Source organism: Manihot esculenta, chromosome 2, assembly GCF_001659605.2.
Source record: "Manihot esculenta cultivar AM560-2 chromosome 2, M.esculenta_v8, whole genome shotgun sequence".
Classification (NCBI taxonomy): domain Eukaryota; kingdom Viridiplantae; phylum Streptophyta; class Magnoliopsida; order Malpighiales; family Euphorbiaceae; genus Manihot; species Manihot esculenta.
The window spans coordinates 1,571,647-1,596,764 of record NC_035162.2 but is presented as its reverse complement, the minus strand read 5'-3'; the positions used below and the strand labels follow the sequence as shown (position 1 = coordinate 1,596,764).

The following is a 25,118-nucleotide window of genomic DNA, read 5'->3' as shown; positions in this document are numbered from 1 at the left end:
CATGGAAGCACACAAGTCTAAAGAAAAACTAAAGTTGATAGAAGGAAAAGGCATTAAGGCCAAAAAAATACTGGGTATGCCTACAAAAAAGTTAAGTCTAGCTAAGTACAAACTGAAGAATAACGAACAACTCATATGCAAGAAAATCTCCAACCACCTACTAGTCTGTAAAGAGCCAAGACCACCGGAGTAGGTTTCACAGGAAAAGAGCATCACCGGGCCATGGTAGAGTGTGTAGAATAAAGTCTTAACAATTATGGTTTTTGAGAGTCAGCCGATCAATAAAGAAGCGGCCCTAACCCAGGGATATTCAGAGCTATCATCAACAACTCTACAGCAGTAAAAAATTATATACACCAAAATAGCACTTGAAAATTATACACCTAGCCTGACAATGGGAAGGAAAGACTCACTGTCGGGCTAGAGAAGAAAAGAGATTCCTTCCTATTTGGAGACCGACTAAAGCGGCAGAAAAAAGAGTGACAAGCAGAGGTGGCTCTCTCTCTAAAAGGGGTAGAGAGAGAGAGTTGTAGGGCATGCTCTCTAAATTTTATTTCCGTACTTTTTTTTTTCCAAAGATATTAATCACAGCCTTATGGACTTTGGAGGAGGCTGATTTTGTTCTTTCCGTACTTTCACCTTTATGCTTCCTGACACAAGCATTCAGGAGTCCGCTAGAGTGCTGCACGGCAGTCTAATTACTGATCAATGTCACTATTTACTTGTATATTTGTACTGTTGTCGTTCTTCACCGAGTAGATATAAAAGAATGTGCCAAGAGTAACCCAAAGAGACATAATTACTTCTACGAAATAATTTACAATGCGACGTGTAATTAGGAACAAGCAATGCCTCCATTTAGACACTGCAATTTGAGAAAAAAAAAAAGTTTCATATAATTCATCCTTCCACACTGCCGAAAGGATCCAGTTATCTTCAACACAAAACCTGGATCGGTTGGTTTACCCAGCTATTATCAGAATCCCAAAAAAAAATATCAAAAAATAAATTTCCAGAACAAAATTGGATGTCTATGTGACTGTATAACCCAATGACCACCACCACCCCTCACCCCCACCTGAAACGTACCCAGAAACCATGCATAAAAATAATGAACGAGACATCAGAGGCCAGAACGGAAAGATGAATAACTGAAAGACTGCTATAGAAACTGCATCCTTTAAAGAAATCTTGTAGAAGCCGTTAGTACATCCCTCACTGAATGCTTCTTGAAGCTCGCCCCTAGCATGCGCTTCACTACCTGGTGCTGCTACTGTTCATAAGGGGAAAGTGCCCAATTCCATGCCATGCCTGGTAAGAAGTACTTTACGTTGCCCAACCCATTCCAGCCGGTAAGAGAGGTCAAGATTTTGAATAAGCAACTTCAAACTGTCTGCATAACTTGCACTCCTAGCATTGTCCTAGAGAAAAGAAAATCGCAAATACTAGTATTGACAAATAACATTTGGAGTGCTTTTCGTGCAGTAAAAATTAACAGAGCATGCATTTAAAATTTCAAGACCCCAAAAGATGGTAGTGTGCTCTCTAATTTATACACAGCTTAAATAATAACTCGAGCCATTGCTCCCTTGGCTAAGCTTAGACGGCTTCTGGATGGGATTGGAATAAAGATTGTAAGGTTTTGTACATCCAGCCTAAAAGAAGAAGGAAAAGGGGTAGGCCTCGGTCATCATTTATGCTACCTGTATGTTTCATGAACGGCTTTTGGTTTGCCGGGGATACACCTAATGGAAGAACCTGAACCTCACAGTTGATGACGTCCTCCCCAATCAAGCATGTGCCATGTAAAGGATTTAGGATATAATCATGACTTCCAAATGATTGAATTGCTATTCAACCACTAGAAGTAGAACAGTATGGAGTACTGCGTTCCTTGCTGATGCCCCAATACATATTATGTTACTTTATATGTTATAGCTAATTAAGTGAGCCAGAGGTAAAGGATATGATAGTCCTGATTTCCTATGCTCATAAATCATTTCTACAGAATGTACTGTTAGGGAAATACCTGCAATTTGCTCTGTCTATCATGTCCCATTATACTTTCCATCACACTAGACCTAGAAGAATTGGGAGAGAATCCTTCCCATGGTGGAACAAATATTAACTTGGTACACTGGACAGGAACAAGGGTTCGGCTCAGTTTCTCCCACCAGACAGATCCCAATGACCACCATCTGATCATCAAACCATGCTCAGAAAAAGCAACCAGACCCTGCAATTACCAGGCCAAATTTAGACATACAAAGAAATGAAACAATCAACAAATTTTCATGTTAATCCTTTGTCAAGTTATACAATTGAAATAACACTCACAGATAGTAGCATATATCTTCTTTAAGGAACATGGCTGATGACATAATCAAGTCATATTCCCACACGTCCAAATGACAAACTAATTAAATAAATAATATATTGCTTTTATTAAAACTTTATAGCTGTTTGAAATTCTGGTTTATTTGTGAAGGATATGAAGTATAAATCCACATGCAGACAGCAATAGAAAAAAAAATTGCTGCTCAGTGCATTCAGAGCCAGTACAAGACAGAAATTATGTCCTCCTATGTAATTATAAGGTCTGCAAAGAAGAAAGTGTACCTCTCCATCAGGGGAAAAGCTCAAAGCTGAAATCACCGTAGTCACTGCCGTTTCTGATGCTCCTGAAAGCAAAGTTGGAAGTCCAGGTGGTCCACTTGCATCCAAAACCTTTATTTTTGTCACACTGCATCAGTAGAAACAGACTAACTTGAAGCAATTGTCACCCATCAGGTTATTCAATTATAAGAGATAGTACAAGCATAGGATTACAGTAGCTGAAAAGCTACATATTCAGATAAGTAGGAAATCAACTCCGGAAGAATATTCTGCTTTTGACCAAACTAGGTAGGTGGACTTAAAATGCAAAAACTAACTTGTATTACCATATGACCCCAATGCCAAAATAACAATGCATTGCAGTCTAAAAACTGTATTTCTAATACCTTAGCATGTCATATACTGAAATGCTTGAATTATTGACCTCCCCAATTGCATCCCCTACAGCCAATCTGGTTGACGTGTCATTTAAGGCTACCATAGGAAATACACGTACAACTTCCTTTAGTGCAGTCATTGAACTTTGAAGACAAGTTTTGCGCAGGACTAAGTTGCCAGGGTCCATGGTGTGTAGTATGAAGTTAACCACCTGCAAATCTGTGCACATGTCATATGAAAATTTATAACAAACAGCAGAAATGCTGAAGTTTTATGCATAACCGTCTTGCTCAGTTATCCTAACCTTATCAAGGTACTGGGCTAAGTATCTTGGAGAACCACGCACAACTCTAATAAGAGTTGTTAGAGATACCAGATGAACAGGTGAATCAGATGCAGTAGACCAAATTTGGCTTTCTATGACAGTTAAAAACGCAAGGATATCAACCATTGCTAAACTTGGAAGAAGAATTTCAACCAAAGTTTCTCGAATGGAAGATGGCACAGCTGGTTGATGTCCAGCTGAGTTGGCTGACAGACTGCTAACACACTCTATTTGGAAGAATATATCTGTAATCAGACGAGGTATTTCAGAACCAATGCATGCCTTCCAAGTATCCTCCATGCCTTCTGCAAGGAGCTCTGCAGCAGTGGAACTATATTTTTCATTCACGGCCATAACCAATTTTATCAGTGGATGAACCACCAGCATGGCAAGACTTGGTTTCACAAGACTAGGGTACCATATTGCCAATGCTGCTGCGACAATAATATGGGATGTCATTGCATCTTGACTTGTCCCTCCAACACATGAAATCCAGTCTGGCACTTCAAATGACTCTAGCCATGCCAGTATTTTAGATTCCTCTGCTTCAGTGATTCCTTGTGTTTCAGATGACTTGACAAAAGCTTCTTCAGTTTGAGCCCCTGCTTGTGATTGAGGAAACATGTCAGACAAACCATTTTCAGATATTCCTCCTGCTTTTGAAGCTCCACCTTCATTTTGCCCAATTTCACTCAGAGATCTCACAAGTTTTGCATGATCACTCACTCTCTGACCACAGAGAGGCAATGGAATTGCTCTTGAAGCAGCACAGTGGAATAACGTGCGTGCAGCCAAACGTACATGTTCACTCTCATCTTGCCAGAAACTCACCAAAAGCTGTTACCAAAAATGTATTTTAATAAAAGAGTCAGACATATAGAAGAACCTTTCCTAACATGACAGAATTAGTGCAAGTTTGAGGATTGATGTAATCTTCAATATGCTTCTGAAAACCAATGAATTTTAGCATAAGAGTAACTTTTCAGGTCAATGGATTGATAGGTTTTAATTTCAAGGGTAAATGTGAAATGACATCAGCCTGGATAAAAAATTTATGTAGATAATGTGGGCAATAGCTGTGGAAATACATCTCAAAGAATTATCAAATTTGTCATTTTGTATTTCGATCTATAGTTCCAACAACTATAGAACAATAATTTTGAATCTAACAACAAAGTTCTTGTTAACTCTGAAATGGCCATCTAAATACACTCAGTTCTGCATTCTAGTTTGCTGTCATAGTTTCAATTAGGAAGCAAAAACATAAAATAATGAAAAATTATTAATAATTATATATTACTTTCCTTATAACTCATAATTCCATTCATTTTATCAGGTCATCATCAGAAATTTAAACAATCAAAATCCGCAGCATTAGTCGTAACCTGGAGTAAAGGTGGTTTTATATCTGGAAATTGCTCAGCAAAATTCCGAGTATAAAATGCTGCCAAAGCCCTGCAAACAATTTTGATCAAACTAGTAAACAGTTCCAAGAAGAAAGCAAATTTCAGAAAATGACAAACAGGAAATGCTCATTTTATGTGAAACTGTGAATTGTGAAAAAATAACAAACTGAAGACAAAAATACTCCTGTAAGAGCAAAAAGCTAGTATTAAACAAAAGAATCACATAAAACTACAGAAACAAACTGTGGCGTTTTCACTGATGCCACACAAGCAAAAGACTGAAGACCAAACCCATAATAGATTTTTCCTAAAATATCTCCTAGCTAATGAGCAAGCAAACAAGAATTTTGTGACCTTCCTTTGTCAAATATTATTAGCTAAAGTGTGGTTGCCACTTGCCAGTTAGCTTAGCTAGTAATCACTTGCATTGTCTCCAGAGACTTGGAATAGCGTCCTGCTCATGAACAGGATGCAAGAGGTAAAGGGAGGGATGGTTTAACTCCTGTTGGTTAACTCATCCTTTAGGGAAAGAACAATAAACTTTGAGAAAAAAAAAAAAAAAAAAAAGAACAGTGCACTCAATAATACATTCAGAAGGCCAATTTTGGCAACCCCTGAATTTCTCAAGCATGAGGAGCTGGCATACTCCTTTCACCAGTGCCAACACCATTGTGAAAACAGTAGATCTTGAATACTTATTAATAATATTTTGCTTTATTGTGCTTTCCCATGCAAAATTGCAGATTTTAGTTTTAGTTAAGCAACGGCTAGAATGAGTTAAAATCAAGAACTAGAAAAATCAACCAAATAAATGAATGAGAAAGACAAACATCATTCATAACTTCTTTGTGGAACCACTTCAGTACCTGCTGGCTGCTGAACTGGAGGGAGACAAGCTAATCATGCATTGGGCAATTGACACCATCGTCAGTGATCTCATAGCACAAAACTCGGATGATGATTTCCAGAGCTGAAATTTTGTTTTCAATATCTCAGGGAAACTTGAAATAAGCCAAACAAGACAACAGGTCCCAACATTTAATATAGTTCAGAAGTACCTCAAAAACAGCACTCAAACCAGGAAAAGTCAGCGTCAAAGACCCTTTGTCCCCTTGCAAACCAGAAGCCAAAATAAAATTCTCTGGTCTCTTAAGCTTCATCTCCATCATTAACAATTTATCAAGCTCACTGTCTACATTCCACAGATGTAAAATAGATAAACTAAATCTAAGTAATAATTCTTCTAGTGACCTAATCCAATCCTGTCCCTCCACAGCATCAATCGAGATGCCATTCTTATCAGAAGTATCATCAGTTGATACAGGGCAGGGACTTCGGATATTTGTTCGCTGTTCCTTCATGTTGGTATTCTCCAACTTATCACTGCCATTTGCTACAGACTCGTGCTTCTGGCAAGAAAATATCAATGCTGCAAGGTCAAAAGTGAGAGTAGCAATCCCAGGAAATGGACAAGTGCATCTGATGGGATATTTGCTGTTTTTTAAGAAAGATGATGTTCGGGCAGAATTTCCCTTCTTAACCTGTGCTTGGGAAGTAGTGGGATCTAATGTATTTATTACAGTTGACAATGTATTTGAAGAGGTGACCTTCTTCTCTAAATAATTTTTGTGAGATTGAGAAAAGCTCCCATCTTCAGATACAGACAGAAGTAATGAGGACACTGAAGTATTTCCATTCAGTATAGAACCAGATATGGAATTAGCACTGATTCCTTTACAAAAATGATCCAACATTGAATGAGAAGCAGTTCCACGAAGGACCCGCTCTAGAGCTCCTGTCTTTACATCCCAAATGTACAAAACATCAACATCAGATGTCCCTGAATGGCTTTGGCAAAGACATGCAATATACCCTCTTGCACCATCCCACACAACTTTTTCAGGATAGCTAGGGTGTGAAGGAAACATTCTCTCTACCCGTAAAGTTTCAAGAGAAGCAAGGGAAACACATGAGTCCTCCCCAACAGAGAGAAAGCAATCACTCCATGGGTGTTCAGTCCATGCTGGGGGAAAGATTATCTGGCGCACTGGAGCAACATGTTGGTGCATCACTGTAATTGGATTTCCGGAGTCGAGATCCCAGATGCGAACTGTGCAGTCCATGCTTCCAGAAACTAAAACCTGACTGAAACTCCATCCTTCAGCAGTACCCAACATCTGGTGCGCAGCCAAACAAAGTACAGCACCACTGTGCCCTGTAAAATATTGTCTGAAAGAATCTACATCATAATGTGGACTTTTGCCATGAGAATCTGGTCCCAGAATCATGTCAAATCGTACAACCTCAATTTCACCACTAGAGAAGCCATACACAATAGCATCAGGAACAAAAAGATTTTCACAAATAACCATGGAAGAAGTTACAGTTTGCCCCTTGTGCACAAAACTGCAACTTCCACTATCTGCGTGTTTATAACTTTCATTATCTGAACATGAAACAGAACTTTGATAAGAGGATATTCTCTTTTTCCTGCCACCATGGTCATATACATCATGGAGCAAACTAGAGCTTGAGATCCACTCAGCAAATAAATCATATTCTCCTAATATTTTACACTGAGACAGCTCCCCACATTCATCATGTTTTTCACATAAAGACCAGATAGTCACATGGGGTTTCCACCATAAAGGCTCTTCAACATCAGAGCAGACTGATTCAAGACGGAGAAGATGATCATTAGACTGAATGAAAGAAACTGATAGTCTAACATGAAGTGGATAACAAGCAGCAGGGATCGCAGAAAGAGGCTCACACTTAAATGCATCATCAAAATATGATACAGCATACACAATTGCCGAACCTGCATGGTTCCATACAGCAAATCTTTCGCAAAAATTTTCATAGGCTTCCTGTGCTTTCTGTATTTTAACAGCCCCACAACTTTCAAGAAACATCCCCCCAAGTATACATGATTGAGTAGAATTGCCTTCACCAGAAAGTAGATTTCCCAGAAAAGAGATCTCCCCAATTTTAGTATCACTTGTCAATAGCCTAAATATGCAGCAATTTTGCAACACAAGAGCAATAAGGTTTCCTCGGGTTGCGATCGAAACAACCTGACCTCCTTCACTCACACCAATTCCCCAAACTTCAAAATGAGAACTCTTGTGCGGGTCATTTACTCCCTCACCATCAAGGGTGGAATCTTTTAGTATTGGAACCAGTTGTACCCTAGCATATGAATCAGCCATAAAAACAGAATGCTGTTCCCCTTCCTCACCCAACAAAACTACATCCATAGATCTTAATGGCCCAATTGATAAATTCCCATGGAAAACAGTTTGCACAATAGTAAGACTATAAGTATCAACAATGACTACAGTGCATTTTGGGGGTTTTCTTTGCTGAGACTCTTTATCTGCAGAACCCTCACTCCCATCAATAGAATAAGTAGCATGATGATCAGATGCAGAATCATTGAGACAGCAGCCTATACACACATATCGAGAACTCGTGGGCAATGTACGGACAATGGATGGACTGCCAACCCAAGGGGGTAGTTTTCTTCTGCGTCTGCAATGTCCACTGCTTCTACTCCAGACACACAATACACCATCCACACATGCACTTATTAAGGCACCACCTGCACCAGAAATTGAGTTTGCAGCACCATTACTTGAATAATCCGATTCTTTATCATCACTTGAAACTACCACAGGATGACAGATGTTGAGATCAGCTATTGGTGCGGCATGACCACACAGCATAGCGACTGGTTTGATCTCCTGTCAAGTGAAGTACGTTGATAAACTGGCATGTTGGTTAAAAATTCAAATATTTGGCGATCCAACCTCAATTTTGAAACAAAGCAATAATATAAATTGAAGTAAACAACTTTAGGCATCACAAAAATGCAGAGCAAAAGAATAGTTGTCATGTTTTAAGTATATTTACACATAATCCACATTCAAACACGAAAAGAATTATAATAATCACCTAATGAGTACCTAAAAGAGGCATTTGTTCTCCATGGAACTAATCAGCATATGCGCAGAAACATAGAAGGTCTGAATGGTTGCGAAATGTAGATAAAGTAGAGCATTCAATTAAACTCCAGCTTTCGAAAAAAAAAAAAAAAACTCCAGCTACATAACCCGTGGAAAGGAAAAGAATTCAAAACACGAAAACAATCAAAAAGAAAAAGAGAACACTTTATACATGACCATAAATGCAAAACTTAGCTGCCGTGCAGATAATTCTAATCAACGGAACCTAACAGATAAGAGAGCTTATGCAGAAAGCAACGGTGACTAAAAAACGAGCTGAACCGAATTACCGGATTGGAATTGGAGGGGGAGAGGTTCCACCAGATAATGGAGCCATCGGATCCACCGGTATATAAGGTCGGAGGTTGATTCAGTGTGGCGGTGGCGGTGACTCTGTGACCCGGAGGCGTGTCTGACCAAATACACGCCACGGATCGGCACTTCATGTTCCGGTCAGTCCAGTTGCATCTGTGAGTGAGTCAGCGTCCGCGTTTGGGGAAATCAAATAGAGGTGATTGACACCGTACGGGGGGCTTAAATTCGCCGTCGTGAAACTGAAAAAAAGGAAAAGGAAAAAAAAAAGCAGTAAATGTATTAAAATCCGTCAGTACTGCAAGACCATCTCTATCACTTGAACCGTAATTAAATTTAAAATGGTATGAAAAGTTAAAAATTAAATTAGAAAAAAAAAAGAGAGGAAAATTGAAAAATGAATTATAATTATAAAAAGGAAAATAAATTTACGTTTTCTTAACGCAACGATATGCCGTTTGCACTTTTAACCGCCAGTTGTAACCTTCCCACTGGAATACTCATACTGATCGGTATTAACTCTGAAACCACACGATTGAAGCAGATATGAAACCTTTCGATGAACCCAATTAGAAGTCCTTGTTAATAATGTAATTAACTAGCATTTGTTTGGTATTCAACCAAAGTAAACGCACTGAAAAATCAGAGTCATATATTATTGTTCAACGTATATAATAATTAAAAATAAAATTTTAAAATGTAGTTATTTTTTATGCATATACATAACTTTTATAATAAAATAAACATAAAAAAGTTTTTTAAAAGATAATATTGTAACCAGTTTACTAACTATTTTATAGTATTTTTAATTTAGTTATCATTTCTTATAATTTTAAATATTAATATAAAATTTAAATTTAAATTTATTGTATGAATAATTAAATTAAATTAAATTAATTAAAATATTATAAATTTTCAAAAATTAAAATTAAATTTATTAATGCGCGTACTCTCTCCTTCTCCTTTCTACAGGCTATAGCCGCTCAACGGAAGTCTCTAGAAGTCGAGTAATATCCAATTTTCCCTCCATTGCTTTCTCTTCTCTCATTGTTGGATAATCTAAATCCTCACCATTCACTATCCCTTCTCTCGGCCCAAGCTTCAACAATGGCCAGCGAGTTGGCTGAGAAGGCAAAAGAAGCAATCATCGATGATGATCTTAAATTGGCCTTAGATTTATATTCCAGAGCCATCGAATTGGACTCCACCAACGCCGATTACTTCGCCGACCGAGCTCAGGCCAATATCAAACTCAATAACTTCACTGGTATTGCCACCTAGAATTACGTATGATTTTCAAAGTTTGCTGTTTTGTCAGTTTCGGGCTGTAGATTTAGTGAAATCGCGGTTTATTTTTCAGTGATACATGAAGTGATAATTCTTATGCTTATCTACATTGGTTTGCATGATATTACATGCTGTATGGCATGCTATTGGATTTTGTTTTTCTATATGTGGATGTGAATCTTTTAAACATTGGAGCTGATGTTGTTTAGTGTAATGCAGAGGCTGTTGCTGATGCAAACAAAGCAATTGAGTTGGCTTCTTCGATTCCCAAGGCATATTTGCGTAAAGGGTGTGTAATACACTACTCTGTTGTTTGACTTTTGTATGAAATTAAATGTTTACTGTGACTGTGTTGTTCTTTTGGTCTGCTTGCTGCATTGTAATGAGTATAATCGAGTGACTTCAAAGAAGTTCTATATTGTGCTTGTTTTAGGTTTCAAAGTATAGGCTTGAAAATCGAGTAGACTTACTAATGATTTTCTGCATATTCCATGGACATTCTTATTTTAATTAACTTATTTGTTCATGCATTGCCTTTTACTTTATTGCTTGTTTATATTTTCCCTTTTCCTGTTAACAGATATGGTAACGAGAAATAAATTATTATTCCTGCTGTTATTATACTGCTAAATGACTCATAGGCTTTAATGTTGTGCAGTGTTGCCTGTATGAAGCTTGAAGAATATCATACTGCCAAGAGAGCCCTTGAAATTGGTGCATCTTTGGCTCAAGATGATTCCAGATTTACCAATTTGATCAAAGAATGTGATCTTCGAATTGCAGGTATGTACATGCTTGTAGTAAACTTATTCCTCTCCCCCCCACTTCAAGAAGAATATAAAATTTCTGTTTTGTGCTGGTAACCTAATAGCATAAAATCCTTTCTTCCTGTTGTTTATTCCAGATTTAGCAAAGTCAAACCTTGAGGATTTTCATTTTTTGACAATATATAAGACCGATGGGTGTTGATTTCTTTGCAGAGGACTGTTATGATCAAAGGAAGTCCTTGGCACCAAATGTTCAGCCAAGTGCTACACCTGCATCTGTTGGTTCCTGTCAGAAGGAAACAATCTCCTCCGGAAAACCAAAATACAGGTATTATAGATTTTGTTTTTCATTTTCCTTGTACTTACTTCATCCTTAATATGGAGATAGGTGCATGATAAATAGCTCCACCTATATATAAATTGAGTTTGGGGCATGTTTATCTTTACTTCGATACTGTGGCTTCAAAATCTAACTAAAAATAGTTTTTGTGAATCCATCAACCTAGAATGCTATTGCTTTTGATGGAGATTACCTTTTATCAACCAAAGCAAGAGTGCCAATACATGGATAAACATAGAAATTTAGTTGTCTGGTTGAACCTGAGAAATTGTTCCTCTACTTAGAATGCATTTCTAATTGCATTTACCATCTCCAGTTAAACTTGTTGATATTTTGTTGCAAGGCAACACTAGAAATAAATTTTAGATCGTGGGTTCATCTTTCAAACACAACAACAATGTTGCCCATTTTTATTGTTTATTCAAGTTTTTATCTTTTGCCTCCATTGAATCTTAATAAACTGTTTCAATTGTATGGATTTTAACTATTGATAATTGAGCAGACATGAATACTACCAGAAGCCAGAGGAAGTGATTTTAACAATTTTTGCAAAGGGCATACCAGCAGAGAATGTTACAGTTGATTTTGGTGAACAAATTGTATGCCTATCTTCTAGAAAATTTTTCTTTGTCCTTTTCCTTTATTTATTAATCATGATTTTGCTTTGATTACCCTTTAGAAAGTATCAGCTTTTATTTACCGAAGAGTCCAAAATTCCTGATAGATTGTGTAATTTCTTCATGCAGCTTAGTGTTAATGTCTCTGGTGAAGACACATATCATTTTCAACCTCGATTGTTTGGAAAAGTATGTTAGTAGCTCCTCATATGTATGCATTCCATCTCTTGTTGATTTAATTTGACTACAATTTTCATTATCTGCTTACTTGAATATTACATGGTTATTTCAATCTAATTATCCACCATCGGTCTATTTGTAAATGGTAGTCTCACCAATTCTCTTTTTAATAAGCTTTAGATAGGATATGTATCAGCTTGAGTGCAATTTTGGATGCATGCATGTTCTGGAACTTTGAGGTTTGCTTGCGCTAATTTTGACTGACTTTACACATTTTGTACCGACTACTTATGCATTGGCTTCTGGGAAACAGGTATTACCTGATAGGAGCAAGTATCAAGTATTGTCAACCAAGATTGAAATCCGTTTTGTGAAAGCTGAAGTTATTAACTGGACTTCTCTTGAATATTGCAAGGAAATTACAGTACCGCAGAAAATAAATGTGCCATCAGGTAGGCCAAATACTCATAGTGGCTGGTATTCTTGGTTTATATATTATCACATGGTTCATTAATTTAGATGCACTAATTGGAAATGATTTCCCCAAGGCAGAAACAGTTTCAAATTTCAATTCCAATCTATTTTAAGTTGACTCTATGAATCCTCCCTTTTTTAGTGAGATAGAAACAAAAATAATTTGCATTGTGTGAACAGCAGAATAGCATGCGACTCTTTAACACTTAGGCTAATCAGTTTGCTTCACACTTATGGACATACAGTTGGATCTCAAAGGCCTTCATATCCATCATCAAAATCAAGAGCAAAGGATTGGGATAAGTTGGAAGCTGAAGTGAAGAAGGAGGTTTTATCTAACAATAATTGTTTATATTGGTTTCTTTATTCTTTGTATACTTGAGCGGTCAATTTTTTTCCATTCAGGTGTTGATGCTATGATGGTCTGGATTTCAGGAAAAAAGATGAGAAGCTAGATGGTGATGCAGCTTTGAACAAGTTTTTCAGGGAGATTTACCAGAGTGCAGACGAGGACACGAGGAGGGCAATGACCAAATCTTTTGTAAGATACCTAACGTCTAACTCGCTTTGCACAATCTGATTTGACAGTAGGGTAGACCGAATTTTATTTGTTCTCTCAATTGCTTTTACTTCCATGTTGTTCTTATTGTATGCTAGCCACCTTTTGCTTATTTTCTTTCATCCACACGATTTATTCAGTCAATAACTATTCTAATCCCGAGGAAGGGGGAGTTTCTTTCCTCTTGCCTCTTACTCTTATTTTGAGCAGCTTTCATTTAATGGAAGTTGGCAATAGCTGAAAGATAGTAATTTCATTAGGAGTCAGGAATAATTGGATATTGGTGCGTATGGATGATATTAACTTCGTGGGTTTACTTGTGCAGGTGGAGTCAAGTGGGACAGTGCTGTCAACCGACTGGAAAGAAGTGGGTTCAAAGAAGGTAGAAGGTAGTGCTCCAGAGGATATGGAAATGAAAAAATGGGAGTATTGACCAAGTATACCAGTCCGATAATGGAATGACTGCAATGTCCGAGTTTTTTTAGCTCTTCTAGAGTTGCTCTTCCTTTTCTCCAACAGTGTGTTTATCTTCTATCCTGCTGTAAATCCATTATGTAGTTGCGATTTTTGCGTTTTACTGTCAGGGTAGGAAATGAACAAACGGGAATATTCACCAAATACCAAGTACACCAGTCTGATTTCTCTTCTACAGTTGCTTTTCCAATTTTTTTTCCCCACCAGTGTAGCCATTTTTCTATCTTGCTTTGCAAACATCATATAATCGAAATTGTTTCGTTTTCATTGTGAAACTGTTTGCATGTGTAGTTGAACAATTTGGCTGAGATCTTGATATATTGACGAGTGAATAAGAAGCTTGGGACAGAAAAGATGGAACCTACATCGCATCTTTCTAAGCAGCCTTTTTTTTTTTTTTAATTTGATGCAATATTCCTTGGGAGTTTTAAAGCTTAAAGCGATTCCTTGAGATTGCTGGCAGCTCCACGACAATGGAAAAAACACTCCATTTACGGTGCAGGCAGAAGAACAATTAGGCAACCTTGCTCGCTAAGATTAAAGTATAAGTACTGTGACCATTACAAAACAAAAGCTCATATCATAATACAATTACAATAAGGGCGAGAAGTGGGAGCCAGGGGGGTCGTTTTTCTCTAAGCGTCTTGATCTTGTGTCGGCCAGGCTGAAAAATCCTTCTCTTTTTCTCTCCTGTCTCTGAATCTTCCCAACTGTCCTAATAGTAATTTATTATTTTTTATTAAAAAATTAATTTATATTTTATATCTAAGTATATAAATAATAATATGTTTTATATAAATATATATTATTAAAATTATTTTAAAATTTATATTTCTCACATACAACTTATGTTTCAATAAAGAAATTTATATTTTATGTTAATAAATTTAAATTAAAAAATGAAAAAAAAAAATCTCCACCTAGAAATACACTCCGCCCGATCCTCCGCAGAGCATTTCCAAGCCCCTACCCTACATTTCCATAAAGCGGAAATGGGAGAGCGAATGAGCGATCTCACCCCGCCCCCTTGACATTGCTACCGGCGGGAGTCAGATGTAACACAAGGTTGGAAAAAGCACGCTTTTCTAACCAATTTCGCATAATTTTTCAAAACATAAATGCTGGGACCGGATAAGTTCCAACAACACAGAAAGAACTTGACTAAAAAGCAGATGTGACCCTATAAATCTTTAATATATTTACCGGAGACCGTATGGCGCAAAACGGGCCATTCTTCTTATATATAGTAACCTGAAGACATTAATATATGGCAATCATGGCAGAGTACCAGAATTCCCATTCACACTAGCAGGTTGAGTGTTATTCTGGGTCTGAGGAACATAGAAATTCCTGCTGTTAGCAAGAAGCGCCTGAAGGGGTGGTGGAACACTAGGTAGGGATGAGGTCGCTGGTGGTTTTGGAGCTGCAGCTGGAGCTGGTTGAGTCGGCTGAATTATCAAGTCTCCATAAGCTGCAGCAGCCTGACCAGATAGGCTTCCACGCATTCGTCCTGTTGGCCGCCAATTCTGCTCTGATGGCAAATTCACAACACCATCACTGCCAGTATTCACTTGCGCTGCTGCTCCAACGTTTACCCTTTGTACCATTGTCGGTGCTCTAGTCCCATCAGTATTCAAGTTTGAGGTCCCTCTGGAAGTTGGAATTTGAACTGGCACAGACGGTGGCTGTCTAGTTATCTGGACTGCTCGCTGAGCAGCAGCTGCAAATCTAGCATTTAGTGTATTTGGAAAACCTGCAGTATTGCCAGCCCCAACTTGTGCAACCCCTTGCTGGGTCTGAATCCGTGGGAGAGCTGAAGATGCACGACTTACGCTTTGAGATTGAATCCTGGATTGGGGCATCCGAAGAGCTTGCTGCTGATGCAAATTCTGAGATTCATTCCGAAAAACAGAAGATGCTCCAACAGCGCCTGGGAGTTGACCAGAATTTGAAACACCAGCAACTTTTTGGGCTGATTGTCCCATGTTAAATGATCGGTCAGGATGATTCCGGTTCTGCGAGATACATAAAGAAGCAAGAGAGGAAAACTGAATCGCTCAAGAAGCAGACATGAGGAAAGCATATTGCCAAAAAGTTAAAATCAAGTAAACCAAGCTAGAAAGCAATGTTCCAGTTATCAACTGACTTTAGAATACAAGACATCTAGTAGAGTTGACTGGTGTTACAGAAATCCTACAGACAATCATGTGGCAACTATATGAATACTGCAAGACACAAAAAAAAAAAAAACAAAGGAGAGCAGACAAATGAAACCGAACCTGTGCTGTTGGGTGATGCTGCAATGAGGGTGGATTCCTGTCTAACACTTGATGTGGATTTGTATGGGATCTCAGATGTTGCTGCTGCCTGTCCATCATATGATTGGAAGCCATGTTGAAACCATTTGAAGTTGGTGTTATTGGTAGGGCAGCCTGAGAAGTAACAGAGGACCCATTAGGAATGGCACTATTCAAATTAGTCCTTGATCTTTGTTGTTGAATTGATGTTTGAGATGGAACTGGGAGGGCCTGAACTGCTACAGGAGTTCTGTTTACATGTCTAGGTATATGTGTCAACCTCCCATACTCATTGTTCACCGCTGCATTCACAAGTTGTGACTGTTGCAAATTACCAGAAGCAGAAATCTGATTTTGCAATAAAGAGGTGAGGTTATTATTTCCATGACCAATAGCATCACGGTTAAGAACAGGAGAAACAGCATCAGTTATTCCAGAGGTGCCAGTAACCATTTGTATCCCTGGCCCAGCATTGGAGGTCCCAGACCCATGATTCAAGTAAACATCAGACCAAAAGGAATTCTCTACTTGACTCGCAACATTCTGACCAACCACATTTGGCATGGTTAAATTAGTGGCAAGAGATCGACTTTGAAGAGCAGCCTGAGAAGGTTTCTTGTCTTCAACATCGCTTATGCTCATGACATCTATCCTATAGTCATCCTCTGTAAGATCCATAACAATGGGAAGGTCTGAGGAAGTAGCAGGTTCTTGCTGTCCAGGTGTTTCTTTCTGGCAATTAACAGTCTCTTTGCATGTCTGATCTGTATTGTCATCATTTTCCAAGATAGCCTTCCATGATCCATCAGCAGAGATGATAACATCAGCAACATTCTCTCCCACTTCTTTCAGAACCTAACAACAAACACAAATACATAGAGGGGAAAAGAAAAATAATGTGTTCAATCCAACAGAATTGATAACAGTTCACAAGGTCAGTCCAACTCCAAAACTACTTGCCTTAACCATGTTCTGATCGACACGAATATCTGTGTAGCAGACATGCTGATTACAATGAGGGCAGCGCCAAGATGGCCTTCTTGAATTTATATCAAGAAAATTACTAAAATCACAGCACTAAAGCAATTTGGAATCAGAGATGATGATGTTAACAAAAAGAGGAACCATAAAAGCCAGTACTTGATTGCAAATTTCCTAGTTTGGGTACTAGATTGTACAAAAATAAAAAGTTCAGGGACTAAATTTGTTATTTGATAAGAGTATAATAGTAATTGAACAAGGAAAAAACTGTATAGACATACAAAGAGACTCTTACATTATTTTCCCATTGTTTGATTACTATGGGTATTGCAACAAGTACACAACACAAATGAATATGATCTAGCCATGTTATTGTCATTCAGCTGTTGATACCACTCACCTGAAGATGTTTGCATGAACGTCCTTTGACAGGAGTTCTGATACGTGTATAACTGTTTGAGATAAGAGCGACAGTCAATCAACAGGAAATGCTTATTTTGGTTCACAAAGGACAAATAGAAGCTATCCCATCATAGTAAAATTACATTAACTAGTCATTGCCCACACTAGGATTGTTATTTTCTATTAAAAGGTATTAAAAAAAAAGCCTATGTGTCATAATTTGACAAGTAGAAGCATAAATTATGCCCTTCTCGTAATGGTTGATTAATTGGCAGAAAGTTCCTGCAACTTGAAGAATCAGATTATCCAGTAATTTGAACAATATCAGAACTAATAAGTTGCAGTAGATCACTAATAATGTTTTTTCCCTTTTCTTTCCTTCTTTTTTCACCTATCCCACTAAAGAGAATAAGCAAATTGACTATGCTTCCATTCATATAAATAAAAAAATAAAAATAAAAAATAAAAAATAAAAAAAGCCTAGAAAGTATTATCATAGTAACAGAATTATGAGTAGCCAGTACCATGGAATACCTTATGGGGCAATTAAGTGACACACGTGATGGCCCCTCTATTATATCAGAATCTAAGAAACCGAAAGGAGAGTTACACAAGGGGTTAAAAGGGAGTATATTAGAAACAAAAAGAATCAAGGAAACACAATCCATATCCAGCTCTATTCTTTTCCCCATAGGCATACCTGGATCTGCAGCAGCAACATTGGACTGCTCATAATCTAGTAAAACAGGAATCTCCAACAGTGGTGTCACACTCATGAAAGCAACAGCTATGATATAATCACCTTCAAAATTAATAATGATAATGAAATTTTAAAAAAAATTAAAAAAAAAGAAGTATGACAAAACAAAACCATATTCCTTAAAGAAGGCACTTGTATCCAGAGATACCATTGAACTGGCCAACAGCTTGAAGAAGATTTGTTCCATATTTAAGCATTGCTGTCACATTTGTGGGAATCTGTGGCCCAGTGTCCTAAAAGAAACATAAAATGTTAAAACTAGCCACAAAATGTTAAATCCAGCCAACTAATTCAAAGAGTTAAGATCAAATACACGAACCATTGAAACATTAGTTCTTCTCTCTACTCCCTTTCCATTTAACAGAAAACTAGAAATGTAAGAAAAAAAAAATAATCAAAATATAAGACAAAGTAAAATAACAAAGGAAATCAAGGGATGAGGGGGATGTTCCTACTTCACTTTTTGTGGACTAACAATACATGCAGATGTCTCCATATTATCTCTCTGTACAATAAACAATCTCTGTAGGCCAAAAAGATGAGAAAAGACAATAGGAAGAGTGAAATACAGAATGAGTTCCACAATTAATCATCCTATTCTGAGTACCTAAGAAAAAAAAACACATGTAAAGATGAAAAACAAAGGACTGAGCACTAAAATTTGTTTGCTCAATTGATCATGTCAGTCACTTAGAATTTACTGTGGTACAGCACAGCTTTTGATATTTCTACTATATTGACGACTTCCATGGTGGCAATTTCCCAAAACTGAATGTTCATCACCAGAACACATTGCTGAACGTGGTTTGCATTAATTAATTCATCTTGGTCCATAAAAGGAAGCCAGCAGAAAATAGACATGAGACAACACATTATAATGGGTCAAAAATTACTCTGAAAGAATATTAAAGCAATAAGCGGTCAGTTAGAAGGACATTTGCTGGAAGGAAATTAATGCAATTGCAATGACTCCAGCAAATAGTTGAAGTAAGAAAAGTTTTGATTAAGAGCTATATTCATGAGGACTAATTTATATGATTATAAATATATAGATCACAATGAACCAGATCAAAAAATCAGATTATACAGTTAGGAAGATTTTACTTGTTGCATCTTATACCATTGATACTGAATATAAAATCAAAGTTACGAGATGCTTACAATTTTTTCCTGTTGAGAGTGTGTTATATTCTTTGAAATGTGAAAATCAACTGCATATGCTCCATATCCAGGCTACAAAGCAGAAAAGTTAGATTAATGCGCTTCCTTAAGTAGGCAGAAATTGTAAAAAGTGGGGGAAAAACTACCTTAACTTCAAGAGAAGCAAGTAGCTGCCCCATTTTCATCAATGGATAGAATCTGCAGATACATAAAGATAGTGAGAGATCTCAAATAGCATCTCAAGTCATTCAAGGCTACATAATGAAGTACACACAACTATCTTGACAAATTTCAGGAGCAATTACCCTAAAATGTATGCCATTCAAGGCTATATTTTAAAAGATAGCCGTGTTGACAAATTTCAGTCGCAATACCCTCAAATCCCACACCCACTCAACCAGCACAAGAGGCAATGCAAAATACGGGTGCCATAATATGCACTGCTGTGCAGATGGCAGTAGGCATCCTTGCTAGAAAGAAAAAGAGAGGGAGGGGGAAGGAAGTTTGCAATTAACCTCAAAACTCATAAGTCAAAAAATCTATCAATGTCAAAATTGACAACATAACACCCGTTTTAAGAACTTGAGCGACACATCAAGCATGTGAAGCAGTTACTTTAGACATAGTCATAAGAGAAGCCAGTATGATAGTACTTCTCTTATCCGCATAATAATGTCTACCACTAGGAAAAGATAAAGTTCAAGATCGTTTTAAGTATTTCTTAAAAGTCCAGAGAGTAAAAAACAACATGGATATCATTTACCCCAAAAAAAAAAAGAATAGGAAAAATAACGTAGCATATCATTGCCATAAAAGTAAAATACAAGCAATGCAAGAGCCCTTACCTGGACATAACTGTTGAGATAATGGAAAGAGAATCACTCAGGACAGTATTAACATCTCCTGGACCACAAAAACTGTTCGCAATCTATAAAAGAAATAGAAAGAAGAAATTATCAAGGTCTACAAGATTGATGCCTCATAAAGCACATGCACACTCAACATAAGGGTGAAAGTTGGTAGAAAACCTCATTAGCAAGAGCAATCAGTTCTTGAGAGTCCTTATCTGAAAACCATCCCACCTTACACGCGTTCTACCATGTGATAAACAAGGTTATAATGAATGTTTAATAGAAAAAAGGGACAAAATAAATTAGGCTAAATATATATTTATGCCCCTGCACTATTTCTTATTAACCCATTGAACACATAAACTAAAATCAAAACCTATTAAACATGAATTTATAAAAACCATAACAATTAAATATAAGTAGCCATGTCTTATAACAAAAAAGAGTAAGAAATACCCTCACTTATTGCTAAATGTTACTCTTAATTTTACTAATTGTATTTTAATTTTTATAAAATGACAAAGTTACCCTCAACATGGTAATTTGTATTTTAGTTGTTATAATTTGTACAAGTTCAAGTATTCAATAAGTTACGATTTTAATTCAAGTGTTCAATGGTTTAATCATAAACAGTACAGAGGTGTAACATGTATCTAACCAAATAAATTATGGTTTATATATAAAATATGGCTACAAGACTTCAAAAAGAAAAGAAACATCAAATAGAAGAAATAGATGTACAAACAAATTAGTGATTAAGCATTCTAACAAAAAAAAAAAGGATAAAGAAATGGCATGAAAAAATGACTTAAAAAAAAAGGAATAAATTGCATCAAAAGACAAATTTAATTAGAACAGGGGAAAAAAAAAACATTATCGATTTTACCAGAAAAAGGAATCCCACTGCATCCGTCAGTGGCCCAGTAAAATAATGGAGAGAACAGGCGCTATTACTTGGATGCCCCATGAAATTGGCAACTTAAAACGGAAGTTATGGAGACATGAGCAATTTTCAAAACTTAAACTTCCATTATGGTTGCAAGCCTTGGAGTAATAACATGAGAACTAGCAATAGTCCCTATTCTACCATACAACTAGACTGAAACCAAAACGCTAACGGGCAATACATGTTAAAAGGCATACCACATTCAAATGTAAACTGGAAATTTAGAAGAGCACAACCAACACAACTAATACTTGAGATTCATATAACCAGCTGCATTTACCTTGACAGAAATCATAAGAACCATGATAGCTGCTTGTAATAAGAGATCATTTTTACGTAAGCAAACCTATGCAGAAGAGGAAAAATAGATGTAAGCATGACAACTACTTCGAGAACAAAAATCTTCTAATGGAAAGAAAAAGTAAGAATAACAATTATTGCATCCATTAAACACTGGGAAAAACATTGTTTCCACAAGTGGATTGGGAAAGTTTTCATCCAACAATTCACTCAATTATTTGATTCCTTTTCTTTTTCTCTCTTTACCATGTTCATCTGAACACTCATTTGAGCTATTGATGTTAAAAGAAAAGGAAAATTATAATTGGAGTCCACGCAAATATATTATAGAACAAGTTGAAAGAACTAATCTATATTGGTTCCTTTTTTATAATTCATTGTAGTTTACTTGAATGTCCAAACATTTTAATTCCGATACTTGAGGCATGTATTAATAATTAAATTAAAAAAAAAAATACTACTCGAATAAATTCAACATAAATATCAATAATTGAATAGATATATGTGTTTAAAAACCCTAACACAGAATTTCAACACTTTGGCTCCCTCATTAAGGTAGCTACTGGCATATGCAATTATGCATGCAACTAAAAGAATTGGAAGTTCAAAATTAACAAAATACGACATCACCTGTTTCAGTAATAAAGGTAAATCTTGAGCTTTGGGTGGAACCTCATTGTTTGCAACTGCATAATCAATGCCTCTGTATCACCAAAGTAAATCTAATCAATTCCAGAAAATATCACAAAACTAAACTAATAACAATTATTACAGTACCCTTATCCTATTCAGATCACGTAATTTTGACTACACAAGTAGCAGGAACTTAAACCGTATTTATACACCAAAGACTGCTGCATCGATTAGAAAGTTTGAAATAAAACAACAATGACAATAACTGCTACTTTGGAACTGCAATCAATCAGAATCAACAATATACTTCAAGAAACTTCAAAATATTTTTCATTTCCTACAGAATTGTTTTATCAGGGTGTTCAGCCAAACTATTATCTTCAGAAGCATAATTCTCACTGTGGTCATAGCCTTGAGAACTCATCCAACTTTCACATAATCTAGCAAATAATTGGCAGAGGCCTTTTTTACGGACACAGATGCTTCTGGCTGATATTGCATTCTGCATGAAACAAGAGCTTACCTAAAATTCAATAAACAACTAAGTAGTTCCTGCAAATATATTAAATTATTCCATCACTCCAGAGATCAAGGCGCATTATGTAGTTTCTCAAAACACTCCTAACCATGAAACGCTCAAAGAACTTAAAAGAAAAAAAAAGTACCAGAGAAAGGTGGCTCTAGATGTTAGTGATGATAGAGCAATTCCTCAACCTCAAGGTCCTAACCTAACTACATTCTTCAATTCCTCAACCTAAAGGTCCTAACCTAACTACATTCTTCAAAAAGTAAGCAAGCCCGCCACCATCTCCCTTAACTTCTACCCAACTTCAAATACATTTCTATCATTAAAATCATATAACTAATAAACCCAAATGGGATTTAGCTCACTAACCTAAGAGCCTTTTTTTCTAATTGAACTGATCTGACTAAAAGAAGGGTTCCCCTGCTTCAAATTCTCCAAGCATCCATAACTTCCAATCAGAAAGGGGAACCAACCATCTGATGATTAACCACGCAAAAAAATGAAAAATTAGAGGAAAAGCAAGAACAAAAAATGATATTACGTTATTCCTAGATGCTTGTAATCTCACTCCCACTGTTAACAACAGTCTGTTTGAAGTAGTGTAGGGATTTTCCTTTTCAGGTAAATAAGGTAGCAAACTTCTCCAATCCACAGATTTAATAAGTTGAAAAATGAGAGCTTTGATGATTTACGAAACCTCCAAAAATATTAAAACTTCCTATAAAGCTGACTCCCCGACAGTCACCCGTATACCTATTGCTTGAATACCTTAACTTACCTCCAAAAACTCCCTCCTAAACACCTCCACATTCCATATTAATCTAAAAATCATTTTGCATTTCCAATCCACCCACTGAAGTCCACTGAAACACCCGTCAACAAAGCAAAAGCTGAAATTGAGAACCCTAAGAAACTTAAGAAACTGCGAAAAATCAAAATCAAGCATTCATAAAGAGCACCCAAAAAAAAGCAAGTAGACAACAGAAGTTATTGTTCAGTCATGCATAAGCCCACTAAATATATTATGTACACACCTAGCAAGAGAGAGGCAGAGACGAAAGAACTCAGTGGGGTTGCTAGCGCTGCCAGGTTGAAGATGCGGGGCCAATTGTTGGGCCGCAGCTGCTATTCTGAAAAAGTTCGCGAAAGAAGCCGACATCTTCTTCCTTGCCCCCACCGCATACCGCTCCCCTGCCGACACAGGCATCGCCGTCAACGGCGGCATCGCCGCTCCCGTAGTCGAGTCTGTCTGCATATGTAGGATATGAGTTGTGACGTTACAGCAGTCTGAAAACTGTTGGAGAGGCGATTACTAACATAAATTTTTTAAGGAAAAAATAAAACTTTAGCGGTTTGAATTTTGTTATGAGAAAAAAAAAAAGGGCCATTTTATATTTAATTACGAAAATGCCTACTTAGAGCGGGAGGAAATAGGAGAATAAATAAAAAGAAAAATAAAAGAAAGAGTACAAAATAAGGATTTTTTTATTTTTTTGGAAAAGAAAAAGGAAAAATAGACAGAAAAATAATTAAAAAAACGGATAGATTTTACTTCAAAATGTAAAATTATATATATTTTTTACTTTCACTTTTTATATTTTTATATGATAAAAAAAGTAATTATTTTTTTCTTCCCTTACTTATCCATATATAAAAAGAATAAGTGAAATTTTCTTTCAAGTATGTTTGGATTAAGAAAAAAATAAAAAAAAAATAATTGAAGAGGAAAATAAATTTGTATTGGTTTGTTTAAGTATTGATTGGAAAATATTAGAAGTAAATTTATTTGTAAATAATAGAATTACAATTTTAAATGCTTTCAAAAAAGAATTACATTAAAGGAATAAGATCTAAATCAATTATTAAATTTTCTTATCAAATTTTAAATAATCGCAATTCGATTTTTCATTAACTAAGTAAAATCTTCAACTTTATATTTCAGTCCAAATAACTCGTTTAATATATCATTTTTATAATTTTAAACATAACAATTCTTTACTATTTTTAATATAAATACAAAATTACAAGAAAAAATAGTAAATTATTTTTATAATTTAAAATTATAATAATAAAACAAAATAAAATAAATTCAAAGTTTATTTAGATAAAAAGATTGAATTGAGCTCATTCAAACCTTGATGAATTGTTTTTTTCCAAAACCTTAATGAAAAATTCATGGACTAATTTAAACATTTTTTCATATTTAAAAGGAGCACAAAAATAAGAAATATATTTGTGATTTTAAAAATTTTCCTCTACACTCCCCTAATTTAGAGAAACATTATAAAAGAGTTATAAAACTTATTTATATTTCAATATTTTATCTCCTCCCTATTTTCCTCCATCCAAAAAAATAAAATTAAGATTTTTTTTTTCTGAAATACCACAATTAATGATGGGTAGCCTCATATGCAAAAATGGATCCCATAAATAATCTAATTAATGAGTCATATTAAGAAAAACTAATAAGCTATTTTTGAAACAAAAATAAAAATTAATTAATAATAAATTTCACAAGT

General features: G+C 36.1%; 3 protein-coding genes across 7 annotated transcripts; 1 reads left to right on the top strand and 2 right to left on the bottom strand.

Annotated features, from left to right (window-relative positions):
- Positions 1-781: 781 nt before the first annotated feature.
- On the bottom strand, positions 782-9,614 carry LOC110608524. Of its 3 annotated transcripts, XM_043953882.1 has the most exons (10): positions 9,477-9,614; positions 9,023-9,286; positions 5,784-8,471; positions 5,592-5,695; positions 4,705-4,774; positions 3,299-4,156; positions 3,003-3,205; positions 2,620-2,743; positions 2,030-2,236; positions 782-1,421 (listed from the first exon to the last, which is right to left on the bottom strand). In XM_043953882.1, exons 2-10 carry the CDS (start codon positions 9,176-9,178, stop codon positions 1,278-1,280), a joined length of 4,554 nt encoding a protein of 1,517 aa, XP_043809817.1. In that variant the 5' UTR covers positions 9,179-9,286; positions 9,477-9,614; the 3' UTR covers positions 782-1,277. The 3 variants fall into 3 exon arrangements, 2 of the variants coding, with proteins under 2 accessions (XP_043809817.1, XP_043809816.1); XM_043953881.1 differs by lacking the exon at positions 9,477-9,614 and having other exon boundaries at positions 9,023-9,359; XR_006349930.1 differs by lacking the exons at positions 782-1,421; positions 9,477-9,614 and having other exon boundaries at positions 2,053-2,236; positions 3,003-3,213; positions 9,023-9,363.
- A 383-nt stretch (positions 9,615-9,997) lies between these two features.
- Positions 9,998-13,917, top strand: LOC110606577 (protein SGT1 homolog B). Of its 2 annotated transcripts, none has more exons than XR_006348813.1 (10): positions 9,998-10,311; positions 10,551-10,620; positions 10,990-11,114; positions 11,312-11,426; positions 11,941-12,037; positions 12,185-12,244; positions 12,549-12,687; positions 12,955-13,037; positions 13,115-13,250; positions 13,594-13,917. XR_006348813.1 is itself a non-coding variant. In XM_043951365.1 (10 exons), exons 1-10 carry the CDS (start codon positions 10,152-10,154, stop codon positions 13,699-13,701), a joined length of 1,062 nt encoding a protein of 353 aa, XP_043807300.1. In that variant the 5' UTR covers positions 9,998-10,151; the 3' UTR covers positions 13,702-13,917. The 2 variants fall into 2 exon arrangements, 1 of the variants encoding a protein (XP_043807300.1); XM_043951365.1 differs by having other exon boundaries at positions 12,955-13,038; positions 13,147-13,250.
- Positions 13,918-14,899: 982 nt separating this feature from the next.
- Positions 14,900-23,949, bottom strand: LOC110610026 (E4 SUMO-protein ligase PIAL2). Of its 2 annotated transcripts, XM_043953880.1 has the most exons (16): positions 23,634-23,948; positions 22,071-22,143; positions 21,421-21,486; positions 20,372-20,437; positions 20,189-20,271; positions 19,490-19,541; positions 19,344-19,415; positions 18,638-18,705; positions 18,502-18,550; positions 18,331-18,415; positions 18,123-18,224; positions 17,957-18,008; positions 17,421-17,472; positions 17,000-17,116; positions 16,022-16,894; positions 14,900-15,757 (listed from the first exon to the last, which is right to left on the bottom strand). In XM_043953880.1, exons 1-16 carry the CDS (start codon positions 23,852-23,854, stop codon positions 15,017-15,019), a joined length of 2,772 nt encoding a protein of 923 aa, XP_043809815.1. In that variant the 5' UTR covers positions 23,855-23,948; the 3' UTR covers positions 14,900-15,016. The 2 variants fall into 2 exon arrangements, with proteins under 2 accessions (XP_043809815.1, XP_043809814.1); XM_043953879.1 differs by having other exon boundaries at positions 17,957-18,224; positions 23,634-23,949.
- Positions 23,950-25,118: the final 1,169 nt, after the last annotated feature.

Coding starts and splice junctions, on each gene's coding strand:
- LOC110608524 (XM_043953882.1), bottom strand. CDS start 9,178: ATGAAGTGCCGATCCGTGGCGTGTATTTGGTCAGACACGCCTCCGGGT. Junction 2,744..3,002: donor TCAGTATATGACATGCTAAG/GTATTAGAAATA, acceptor CTACTGATGCAG/TGTGACAAAAATAAAGGTTT. Junction 1,422..2,029: donor ATAGACAGAGCAAATTGCAG/GTATTTCCCTAA, acceptor TCTTTTCTCTAG/GACAATGCTAGGAGTGCAAG.
- LOC110606577 (XM_043951365.1), top strand. CDS start 10,152: ATGGCCAGCGAGTTGGCTGAGAAGGCAAAAGAAGCAATCATCGATGAT. Junction 10,312..10,550: donor CAAACTCAATAACTTCACTG/GTATTGCCACCT, acceptor AGTGTAATGCAG/AGGCTGTTGCTGATGCAAAC. Junction 10,621..10,989: donor AAGGCATATTTGCGTAAAGG/GTGTGTAATACA, acceptor AATGTTGTGCAG/TGTTGCCTGTATGAAGCTTG.
- LOC110610026 (XM_043953879.1), bottom strand. CDS start 23,854: ATGCAGACAGACTCGACTACGGGAGCGGCGATGCCGCCGTTGACGGCG. Junction 18,225..18,330: donor AGCTGTTGGCCAGTTCAATG/GTATCTCTGGAT, acceptor TTAATTTTGAAG/GTGATTATATCATAGCTGTT. Junction 17,117..17,420: donor GTTCATGCAAACATCTTCAG/GTGAGTGGTATC, acceptor AAATTGCTTTAG/TGCTGTGATTTTAGTAATTT.